This window comes from Cynoglossus semilaevis, chromosome Z (assembly GCF_000523025.1).
Source record: "Cynoglossus semilaevis isolate Cse_v1.0 chromosome Z, Cse_v1.0, whole genome shotgun sequence".
NCBI classification, from domain to species: domain Eukaryota; kingdom Metazoa; phylum Chordata; class Actinopteri; order Pleuronectiformes; family Cynoglossidae; genus Cynoglossus; species Cynoglossus semilaevis.
In genome coordinates, this window is record NC_024328.1 from 19760339 (window position 1) to 19773272 (window position 12934).

At 37.7% G+C, this 12934-nt stretch overlaps 1 protein-coding gene across 3 annotated transcripts in view; it reads left to right on the plus strand.

Moving 5' to 3' along the window:
- The window catches only part of mctp1a (multiple C2 domains, transmembrane 1a), a 116002-nt gene that overhangs the window by 37618 nt on the left and 65450 nt on the right, over nt 1–12934 (plus strand). For all 3 annotated transcript variants that reach the window (XM_025053254.1, XM_025053255.1, XM_025053256.1), the window contains exon 2: nt 1268–1388. In XM_025053254.1, coding sequence (XP_024909022.1) covers nt 1268–1388 — 121 coding nt within the window. The remainder of the gene's footprint in view (nt 1–1267; nt 1389–12934) is intronic.

Sequence of the window (12934 nt, forward strand, 5' to 3'; positions counted from 1 at the left end):
TAAATTGTTTGTTATAATAATTGGTACGTGTTTGTCAAATAAGTGATTACAGAAGTGTTCAATATGTATATAGTATAACTTGCTTATTAAGCATTATAATGTATTTATGTTATGTTCTTATGTTCCATCTAAAATGATGAAAAAACCTACAAAATGCCTCATTTTTATTAGGGCAGTCAAACATTTTAATCTGATTAATCACAGGTTATTTGTGGATTAATTCACGTTAAACACGATTAATGGTGTTAAATCGACTTTCCTAAGATAGATAGTAGAAGAAAAAAAAAAAATTTTTTATATTGCTCTAACAGAAAAACAAATAACAGCAGCTTCATGTTGTTTGCTTGACTAATCTAAATGACAGAATGGAGGGCTTCTGACTGCATTGGGAACCTAAGCCAGTGGAGTTCCCCAGTCAAAAAAAAAAGCCCAACATTGACCTCAGGGTGACTCATAGGCTGGAATTTACAGTAGATTAACCTTCAAAAAGTTTGACACTCTGGAAACCTCCAACAGTAATTCCTTACTCCCCAAGCTTCCATTTTTGTTAGCTGTTTCCCTGTATCATGTAAAATGCATACGTATATGTATATGTTGTTGAGACAAAAAAAATATAGATAAGATATGGAGAAAAAAAACACACTCTATATGTACACTGTATGTGTTTGGGCTGTGGCAGGAGAATAAGTAGTATTAATAAGTAGGCTCATACACTCTGCATGGAGGAAGACATGCATCAGTTACCACTGCAATTAAATAGTTAATGAACATTAACTATTCTTGTAGGCTCATTTACTCTCACCTTATCTTCGAGGCACAGTAACACACACTCTTCATATTGAGCCTCATTTAACAACCACAGCCTACAAAGGCAATAAGTCTGTCCATATTATGTGCAGTCGCTGAGACTGAAGTGTCCAAACTTTTTTGTAGCACTTAAAATACTACATGTAAAAAAAAAGCCTTGTAACATTTCTACACAAACCTACTCAGGTGAAGAATATAACTGATGCTGCTGCAAATAAATCTTTATGAATTTTGAATAAAAATGGTTTGGAAAAAAATAACTGTTGACTTTGACAAGTTATGCAAATGAAACTTAATCAAATTTTTTGACGACTGTACTTCATGGCTTATGAAATATGTCCTAATTCTCAACACATGAAGAGGTATCTTTATATTTTTATTGTACACTCTCGCCATAGTCATAAAAAAAGATAATGAGGTGGACGACATAAATCAACAACCTTCTCATCTCTCTGTACAGGGCATCAGCATAGTGGGTCCCAGTAATGCGGAGCCCCCACCTCGTCCTCCAAGTCCTGCCATGTATCAGCTGGACATTGTCCTTAAGAAAGGGAACAACCTGGCCATTCGAGATCGAACAGGTAAGGGTTTAACAATCTGATTTAAAGCTTTTTTGATATCCTTGTCTGTTTGTGAGAAACCCATTTTTGGTGTTTGTGTTATTTTATCATGCATCATATGGTTTGGTTGAAATCCATTGCTTCCTGAGGATCAAACGCTGCCTTTTATTTTTTCTTGCCTCCCACACACACAGACAAACTCACACACACACACACACACACACACACACACACATTTACGAGCCTCTTTTCTCATCTCTGCTATCTTATCCTCTGCTTTTTTCCCCGTCACCTTGTACTCATATAGTTTCTCATGCATACCTCCCTCTAAGTTTCTCTGTGTTGCTATCTTCACAGCTCAGCACACACACAATAATGTATGAAGTAAGACAGCGTTACGATGAATGATGCAGCGTACTTCCTGTGCATTTATGCATGAGCGCATTAGCTTCAATTTAAGATGGAACATCAACGTACGTTCACAGCTAAAGCAACTGGTGCTACTGTGTTTTGCCTGTCTGTTATTTTTGTGCCATAGTAAATGTATCCTGTAAAAAGGAAGTACATGTACACAGACTGTCTCTGTTTAAGTGATAGCAATAATAATAATTTTCTTCATGAAGCACTTCACACCAGACTCAAAGACACTCTACAAATATAGGAAAATAAATAGCAAATAGCTGTGGATTTACTATGTGCCTGAATACATGTAGCCTATATTAATTTGCAGGGCTATATGTGATATTAAAAAGGTTTGTCATCAGCAGATTTTTCTTTATTATGTGGATGTGTCATTGTTTGAGGTAATTAATCAAATTTAAAGGGTGGAGGAGATATAGAGAAGTCCCTGCAGTATTGTAGCTACTAATTGTGGAGGGAATCATTATGTGGTGGTGGTGAAAGATCAGTGAATGGTAAATTTATGAATTAATCAAGACCGCATGATATAAAAGCAGGGTTGTGGCTCTGTTATGAATTGATTAACAGGTTTTTAAATAATTGTCTAAGATTCTGTATTTGGAGTGTGAAAAGTCAAAATATTGTATAATATAATATTGTATATAATAATAAGTGTGTGAAGTTGCTAATGGATGCAGTTGTTCAGCCTATTCTGACTTTCAGTTATAGTCACTAACATTTTATTTATAAATTACTGAAATAAATCAGCTGTCCAAAATACCTATGGACAGTGGATCTGACCTGATTCATTACTGATGGTGAACCAGGCTGGTGATAAATAATAGCCTTGAATTTACTGTAGAGTTATTTAGATCTTGGAGTTGGCCAGTCCATTACTAAAAGGATAATAACTTTTTTTTGTAGATCTCATAAAAAGACTTTAGATGTTAAATGTTTTAGTACAGGTATATGATGCTTTTATTATCTTGTTTGATATAAGAAATCAGATGAGTAATAGAAAATATTGATACGTGTGTATTGATTTCCCAATAATAAAAGTAGTAGCAATGGACTTTTCTTCAGGATTTGTAATTTCTAACTCTTCTTGGAATTTACAAATCAGGAACTTTCAGGTACATGTTGAAGATCATTATTTGATCAGGATTCTCCTTGTGTTCGAAAAGACTTGGTCAGATATAAAGAAACAAAAACAGTTTTGTTCTGACTACTGGTTGCGGTAGTCGCTGAGATAAGCAGATCTTTCTGCTCTCCCTACAGTGTCTGGCCTGACCTGTCCACTGGAATAAAAATCAGTCAGGGCCAGAGCTCACCTGTCCTGTCCAGAGGGTGTCCAGTCAGCTCATTAAAGGGGAGAGTAGAAATGTGGATATACAGAATTTTGAGGTAATTATTATTTAGCAGGGCAAGTCCAATCCTTCAGGGTTGTCAGATGTACATGTTCTTTTTGTATTCTTGTCCAAGATAGATTCAAATTTAAAATTATTTGGTAGTCCTTTGTCATGTATGTAAATGGAAGAGCTTAACTGTCAAATAAGAGAGGTTGTTGGGGCAGAAAATGAAGTCTTGATTCACTAAAAGCACAAGTTTGAATTAATAACGATACAGTCTACAAAATCCTTAAAAACAGCAACAGCAGAAATTGCTTTGCAGCACACACTGTCACATTTGCATTTTAGAGGAGTTGGAGTGAAAATTGAAATAAGTTGGTCAATAGTCATACAGACAGTTGTCTTCATATCCTCATTACCAATAAATGTGGCCAACAACCAGCATCTGATTGCATCTGATGCAATCGTACAAATTTCTTTACAGCAGGACTTTCATTAAAATATTTGTTTGGTTTCTTTGATTGAGTATTGAGAGAACTTACTTACATAATGGGGGAAAAACATTTCAGGTTTTTCCTTCCACATCTGTAGTCCATGTGAGTCACCCCCTGATGCAACCCCCCCTCCCCCCCCACCCCTTGACAAAGTGAATCAAAAACTAATTGATCCTTTAATAACAATAATAACAAAGGCTTTATATTACAATTGAAGAAACAAATCTGTACAACCATTGGTTGAACTTTGACTATTAAAACTTTCAATTCCAGCCTAAATAAATTGATTCTGTTTTAGTTCAGGGAAGCTTTACAAAAGGCTGAACAAAGCTGACTTTCCTTCCACATCTCTGCTCTGATCTGTACATCAAAGTGATGTCTAAGACATGGTTGATCAACTGAGCCCTGAAAAGAGGAGGAGGACTCTGTGTCAGCAGCAGTCCATTTCCACTGGGTTCATTGTCTTTCTCTAATGTTCCCTTCTGTAAAAGTTCCCTCCTCTATGACAGAAAGCCTTTTTTGCAGTCGAGTGAGAAAATAAGAATCAATTAAGGCTGAAGTGGAGCAGCTCTTACAGTTAATTAAAGAACACCATTCCATAAAGCTGTTTTATTTAGTTTAAGAACATGGAAGTTGTGGAAACTTTTATATTGTAGTGGAGTTGGCTTCAAAGAATCCAATAGTGTAGGATTCTATCTGGGAGGGTACTAACATCATCAGAAATCAAAATGATGTATGCCACATTGTTTATATATGTACTTATGTATGGATGTAAAAGTGTTCTCTACTACAAACATTATTTTTTAAATGGATTTATTTATTTATTAATGTGTTCTCAACCAAGAAACAAAAAAATGAGAGGATACATATAAAGTAAGAGGAACCTAATCCTCTTACCTTTACCTAATCTACAAAAAACTAGTCTGGACCAAGAAGAGAGAGAGAGAAAAAAATTGTTGTCCATTTTTTGGTCCCAATTTTAAAGAATAATTTGAGTGCTCTCACTCCAGGGTAAGAATGTTAAAAAAAAAAAACCTTTACATTTTCACAATATTTGTTTTTAACAAAACTCAAACGTCTACACCTGCAAAGCAAGATTTTGTACATATTTCCCATAAAACAAAAGTTTTTTCATATATAAATACATTTTGATGATTGAAACACCCACTCAGACAAATTGCCATCAACAGTTTACTGGCCCAGAAGGCAACTGCCATCAGTCATTTTAAGTTGATTTTGCTGATCAGGCAACTGCTGTCAGTCCCCATCTTGGACAAAAACAAGTTCAGGACACTTTTTAAAATATAGTGAGGTGGGTTGCTCTTTTATTACTCAGCTGTCCAATTAAATTTATTTCATGAGTTTGCAAATACAACAGTGGCCTCAAATAATTTGTCTACAGAAGTTACTGGTGATGCAGCAGTACAGTGTGTCTACATTGTTTTCTATCCAAACCCGCCTCTTCTAACCTACACCTGCCTCTCACTACTCCATCTTTGCCTCATTCTTGAAGTAGATACAGTACATTTTGTAGCTGTGTGTGTTTGTTGTGGGTGTGAATCTACTGTATAATAGCAACACTGAAGATAGTTCACTGTGTGTGTCTATATGTGGCCCCTGAGGACAAACTCCATTTTGGCTGTCATTTATGATGAGCTGCCAAAAGGAAGCTGTGCAGCTCCTCAGATCTTGTTAGATAAAAACAAACCTTGTTGTTGAGATGGAACAAAGAGAAGCTTATTCTCTATTGTCATATAAGACCACTGTGCAAAAAGAGACAAGAGCAGCCTGGATCTTTCATGGTCGGTGTTGGAGCTGAAGAAAACACATACATATTCTTGTCTTCATGTGTTAGATGAAAATATAATACCTGGGTCTGAATTGAAATCTGGTCATAAATCAATGCTTCATTTTGTCTGCAGATAAGGTTAAGAGTTTTATCCAGTGAAAAAAAAAACAACAGCTAATGGATGGATGATGGATGGATGGATGGATTATGGATAGAAAGATGTATTGCTAGTTAGTCTTATTCCAGAACAGATACTGTGTAGACTATTTTTATTGCATGGTTCAAACAGTCCACTTAACAGAGAGAGAGTTTTAGTGCATTGTTGGAATATGCAGATCCTTTTGACTCTTTGTAGGTGTGTGTCTGTGAGCAGATGTTTAGCTGTTACTTACAGTTTTTGGCAATAGTGTGACTATTTTCTGTAAATGTTCAAAGTGGAGATCTGGAGCCTGACACCACCTTTCCTGTTGTCTTTTCCAATTTCAAATTCCTTCCATTGTGCTCTCTACATCTAGTGTTGTTATGCTTCATGCTGTGCAGCTCTCTTTAAAAGGTTCCTCACACTTTACATGTTAATTTCCTTAGGATCACGTTGCACACCCATGGAGGTTCGTTTGGGAGAATAAACAGGAAAAAATGATCGTACCCCAAATCAACTAGAAGTGGAGCAGTGCATGGTTGTGATCCTCAGTCCATCTGTCAGCATCCCCCTGATGGACTCTCTTGTTTTCACAGCCATACCAATTCATCCTCCTGAACATATTGCATTCTGGGTAATGGGAAACCCCTGAGCTTGCAGCTCTCCTTCAGTCCTGACATCACACATACTGTAGGCTGCTCACACACTCACGTATGCACCCTGAGTCTACAGCCACCGCCACCCTGAGCACAAGGCAATGTAAGGTTTGCAGCCTAAGCCTGAATGAAGGGTTATTTTTTTACTTTACTACAGTTTTCTCCTTCACTGTTCACATATCTCATGACAAGCTTCAGTGAACCAGGATTGAAAGGTTTGTGGACCAAGTCTAAACAAGTCATCCTGCAGTGAACCTGCAGTGACTCTGTAAGGTCAGAGCAGCAAACAGAATACGATGCCGCTATCAAACCTGTAGTGAAATATTCTGTTGTCAGGTCTGTTTGTCACTCCTCTCTCCTGTCTGTCACTCTTATTGTTAATTAGTTTAATCACACTCACCTTTGATCAATTTGTCTCACTCGTCACACCTGGTGCCACATTGTACGTAGTTGATGGTTTGTTCAGTGCATATTCGTCAGTCATTGCTTGTTCCTGCTTCTTCACTGAGTTCCTGTTTGCTTCTTCCTGTCTGTCCCTGATATTCCGTAAGTGGATGAATTTAAGTTTGTACTGTTTAATAATTAATACTAGACTGGATGCTGAGTCTACTTTTGGCCTGTGGTTTGAAAACTAGAAATATAGGCAAAATGTATTCATTTGAGAGTTTAATCATTGACTGTTGGCATGTTGTTTTCTATCCATGTTGTTGATCCTGTGATTATAACCAAATGATATAACTAGATTTTCAAAAAACATTTGTTCAAATTTCTGTTTTGTGTTTAATTGCACACTGTTTAGAGAGTTTCTTTGCAGTTTCTTTACGCAGTTCCAGTGACTTTCCTTTTCTCAGTTTTCAACCTAAATTTTACTTCTTTACTTGGATATTAGAACCGAATCCCACACTGTCATGCGCAGAAAAGTAATTAGCCACTGGTGAATAATTCAGGACCTGTCGTCTGGCCTGTGCTGACAGTAACCTATTGATCATAAATGTGTAATGAGTATCTAAAGATTAACGGTGATGTAGAGGCAGAGTGATTAAAACTGAATGTGAAGCCAGGCCAGGCCAACTTTACTCAAGGAACTTATTGCATTTTTTGACTTTGTCACATCTAATGAACAAAATGCATGGCCAACACAGTGGTCCACATTCACTGGTATATTTTTATTCTCAAGGTTTTGGACATGACTTTTGTGTTTGTGTAGTCTCTCCTTACTGCAGTGTCTGCACGTGTCACTGTGTGTAAATGAACAGATTTGCCAGAATAGCAGCTCAACAAGGTCAACAATCCAATGAATATTGAAATAATAGATTGCAAAGCTCTTCAGCTTCATCAATGAATGGAATAAATGCACTGTCATGTAGTTCTTATGGTGTGGTACACTGGGAGATGTGCTTGCATGTTGTTGTACTGTTAATGCTGGGACTTTGATTAGCTGATTTTAATTGCAAGCAAACATCTGCCTAACTGACATTCACACTGCTTCTGTACTTCATTCTTCCTGAATCTTTCTTATCATTCAGTTAATTTCGAATCGTAAGAGTTTATTAAAGCATAGGTTGAAATGTACAAAGTATTGAAGGGTAACCAAGGAATTGCCTTTAAGAAAAGTGTTCACTTCAGCTTCTCCTAGAGTTTAAGGGCATTAGGGAATCATGTAACAGACTTGCAGAGCCCTAGGGAACTAATTGCAGCAAACATGAAGATCCTCAAAGTCTTGCTACTTTGTCTGTAATTCTTGCAGGACACTTAGAGCAACAGTCAGATGATTAAAGTAAAAGGTCAGATTCAGATTACTTTAACTGAAGCATTTAAGAAGTGTAATCTGATCTAATTTCACACCCTCTCAGGCTCAGTTTTCTATCTTTTTTCACATCTTAGTGTTTATTTATAATTAGAAAATGTCTTGCATTTGTCCTCAAACAATGTTAAGTTGTCCAAATCCACTGCATTATCATTTTAAAACACTGGGGAATATTTGCTCCACCGATCCATGGCTTTTGCAGTGATGCTGATTTTATTTTTTTAACCTTGATGGAATTCTATCCTGATACTCATTACCATGAGATGTGAGCAGACAACTACATGATGCAGTGAGATTGTGTCTGTGACATATTTCTTCTGTGAAAATGGCAGAGACTAAATAAACTGGAAGTTTGTCTGATGAGACTTTTCATAATGCCATTTATTCCGTGAGCTGTAGGGAAGTAAAGGAGGATAAAAAGAAAGAGGTTAATAAGAAAAGGATGGAGGGGAAATCTGTGGACAACAGTGAAAAGCATTGCATTTCAAAGCCAGTTTGGCAAATGAAGTAGATCAATTTGATTTAGTCCAGTGCATCCGAGTAATAAAAGCTTCCTGCAGTTCAAAGATTTGATGACTTATTATTAGAAAATGTGTTTGTTGTTAGAGAAGCAATGACTCCGAGATACAGCACATATGGACACACTGCCCCCCACTGGTCTGTGTGTGGTGAGTGTGCACAGCACTGATGCGTGCTTCATGAAGAAGATAATTATGCATGATAGAACATTTGCTGTCTATGTGACTACAGGTGGTCCTGTTTGTTTTTAGACTTGTGATGCCAAGTAGGAAATAACACAAAAATAATTTATTCCTCATTAGATCATCTCATCATCTGTGTAAAAATATTACTTTTTTTTTCTAGGACCAGATACTCTTTTCTTTACTCAGTTTTCTTCCTCTCTCACTTTTCAGTTGCTAATACTATGCTGTAATGCTGGTTCCTGTAACTGTGATTAACTGTTAAGTCTGTACCGAGCTATAAGGTGGCCCAGAGTACTTTTCACACTCATACGTAAACCCAAAAGTATAGATATGATTCTAATTTTGAAATAAAATCAGAGCTGTGAGGTAAAACCAATACCTGTTTCACATAAACCAAGCTGGGTACTAAAGTACAATCCAAAAACTTGGGAAGGAGGCAAATAAATCATGGGGTCATAATGACATAATACACACTGAGGGACAGGCCTCCTCCAATCGGAGAGTCCTACCTCCTGGGTAACTTTAGCCCATGCCTCTTCTTAGGTCATTCCAGTCAGGACTTAAGGTCATCAGAGTCTCCTCTTCATGATGTGCCAGACATTTTCAATAGGAGACTGATCTGGACTACAGGCAGGCCAGCCATGTGTGTACACTCTACACTTAATGTTCTCTTCATTTTTCATGATGATATGAGTGTGTGTTCACATCCAGATGAAGTTTCCTTCAGGTTTACTGTTGCTTCCTTCTCAGGTGTCTGGCATTCAGCCTGACTTACCGGCAGACAGACACAGTGAACAACATTTTTATGGACTGCCCATTAGTTGTTCACAGGAGCTAAATGTGTGGTGGGTGATGTTTAGAGCTGCCTGTCAGGAAGACAGAGCGCTGCTATCACAGCCAAGTCTATCAGAGGCTTTTTAGGTGGCTATACGTGCCACACCCAGGGCACGTTAACAGCTGATCTTTTTTCTCTCATTATCACATAGTTTCACTCTCTGCTGCCAATTCTAAAGAGTGGGCATCAGTGGCACAGTTGTAAATGAGCACATTAATGTCTTTATTACTTGCTCAGTGTCTCATTGTGTCTGTGTGAGATTCCACTCTCACCCCCCAATCCCTGTCCACCTACCTGCCTGTGAGACAATAAGGCTAATTTTAGAAAAGAACAGTAGGAGATGTCAACCTCTTCTCATTGGAATATCATATTTCAGCATGTTGCCAGTACCAGCTCCTGTTTTTCCTTAAATAAATAGCGAGTTTTTTTTGCTTAATAATAGAACATATTGTATTTAAAACCCTGTAAAAACTACTTCTGTTATTGAGGCTTTTTTATTTTTAATGCATGTTTTATGGGAATTGTTAAGCATTTAGTTTTAATTCTTTTAAAAGAAATATCATATGTTATATCAGTAGTGTAAATACTGGCAGTTTGGTACACACTGCCTTATAATTGTGCATATTTTTAACAGGAGGAAAATTAAAATAAAAACACAGTACATAAAACAAATCTTAAATATATTTTGTAAAAAATTAAGATCAAATATTAAGAAAAATTTGGGCTCTGCAGTGCTTAGAACTATCCATCCATCCATCCATTTTCATCCATTTATCCGTTACTGGGTCGCGGGGACAGCAGTCTCCACGACCGCCACCCAAATCACATTGCACCGTACCAACCCCCCTGAACCTTCCTGTGGGTGGTGAGTCCACTGGAAGGTACCAACCGCCTGGGATTTGGAAGGTACCAACTAACTGGGATTTGAGCTTGCCCAGGAGGTGAGCCCTGGGGTTCCACACTAATGACAGAGACATTACCTCTGGGCCAAAGTGCTACATGCTTAGAACTATACAACTATAAAAACAATTACTTTTTGCAGAAGAAAATATATTTGAAAAATGGTGGACCACATAAAATCATATAACAGACCAGATTTGACCCTCAGGCCTTGAGTTTGACATTTAAGTTTTGCTAGAAATAGAAAATGTAGGGCTATTTTTAACATGTAGAGCTAATTTGGTAACAGGATGTAAATTTCCCATGAGTTTTCTTGAGATCTCATTACTGAAGAGTGTTCAGATTCAATTACATTCAGTGTTCTTAATAAAAGGTTAAATGCAAAATGCTAATTTGGCTGAGTGCTGAGGGTGAGCTGTCCATGGAGCTAAAATATTTCCACAACTCTTGTGCCGCAGTTTTTGTGTGCATGGGTTTTATAGATACATTCCTCCTCCAACAGTCCAAAAACATCAAGTTTAATCTATCCAATAATTTACTGCTGCATTGGACTGAGTTTGCAATTGCCTATTTTTAGGATTATGTAGGTTTAATCATTGAGGCGGCTGACCCAGATATAAGTTGTACAGACACATGGTTCAAGGACACTGTGATGATTAGGGCAGGATATGGGGCAACACTTGCTCCACACTCTGCTTGTTACTCTGTTGTATTTACAGCCTCTATATACGTAAGTAAGGACGCATTGGTAAATATTTCGGATTTCCAGGAAAGCACTGAATAGGATGGGACAGATACTGCACACTGGGATAGATGTTTACCCACCTTTATGGTTAATAATGATCTTATTATAGGATTTAATGAATCATTAAAAATTGCATGCTGCACTTATTTACATTTCTTAGCAACAGTTGTAGACAGATTGGATAAAATTATGCATTTACAACATATACATTATTAATGCCATCTGTGGTGGTTGATTTCCAAGGAAACCCCTCAATCACTCCTGGGTGCTGTTTCCTTGCTGAGTCATATTAACCCAGCATCCACTTACATCACCCACCTTTTCCATTTCATACTTTTCAACCTCAGCGTGTTTATGGCACCATAAAGCTAGCAGTGTGAGATGCAGACACCCTGAGCCGGTGGTGTGTGTCTGGGATAAACTGAGAGAGAGAAAGAGAGGGGTGGGGGTGGGGGTGGGGAGGGCGAGTGAGTTGCTGCAGTTCTGATTAGGTTGGATGCGTTTGTTTTTCTCTTGCAGTCAGGGGACATTTACCCTGTTTGTTGTGTTTTTTTATATGGCTAACGTACTAAATCTATTTTACGTAGAAGGTGATTTGGTTTATGGATTTACAGTGCTTATAATAGGATGGACTTGTTTCGTTTCTGTTACATTGCACAGTAATGTAAGCCCAGATGTCTCCTCCCACCTCTCCTATTTTCCACCTTCTGTTTTTCCTCCACTTGCTCTGTACCTCCGCTCTCTTGCTGTAGCTGTCCTGCAGTGATATGTCAGAAGACAAGCACAGCAAGCAGTGTGTTTCCATTAAGGATTTGTTGGTGTATGTCTGAGTGCTGGAGGTGTTTTGAATCTTTAGATGTGGACATCTTTTCCCAGTGTCACAGCATATTTATCTGCTCTCACCCCAAAGCTTGTGACAGGAGTGATTTCTATAATGTGTTTTTGTCAGGATCAGCTAAATCATCTGCCAAATCCTAATCTTTATGCCTTATCAATTTAAATGCATGGGTTTGAATTACTATACAATAGAAATGGCAACCCTTTCCTATTGTGTAAGGGCTTTTGATTTGTTTGTTTTTGTAAATTACAGCCACCAGCATGTATTGATTTGTAAATATGACGCATCACGTCAAACATTTTATTTTAATGTTCTTAGACTGTAATCATAGGGATTTTGAAAAGTCTCCACTTCCTGTCTGTGTTTCTTGGTACCATTTTTCCTTTTCCAGTAACATGTCATAGTAATTGTGAAACCTGCAGGTATGTTGTTAAATTTGCTGTTAGCTAACAACCACTTCAAATAAGGATTGTTTCCCATTTATGTATATTTATTTTAATACTGTGATGTTGTTTAGGAACAAAAATCTGACTCCATTATGTTAAGTGGATTGTGTGTTTATTCACATCTTTTTCTTTTGGCTTTTTTTCAGAGGTTGCCACAGCGAAATCATTGATTTCCATATTGCCCTGTTCTCTGTATCTTCTACTCTGACTCCAACTACCTGCATGTCCTCCCTCACTGCATCCATATATCTCCTCTTTGGCCTTCCTCTCTTTCTCCTACCTGGTAGCTCCATCTCTAACATTCTTCTACCAATGTATCCACTGTCCCTCCTCTGCACATGTCCAAACCATCTCAATCTGGCTTCTCTAGCTTTTTCTCCAAACCTTCCTGTCTGTGTTGTCCCTCTAATGACAGCATTCCTGATCCTGTCCATTCTTGTCACTCCTAAAGACAATCTTAGCATCT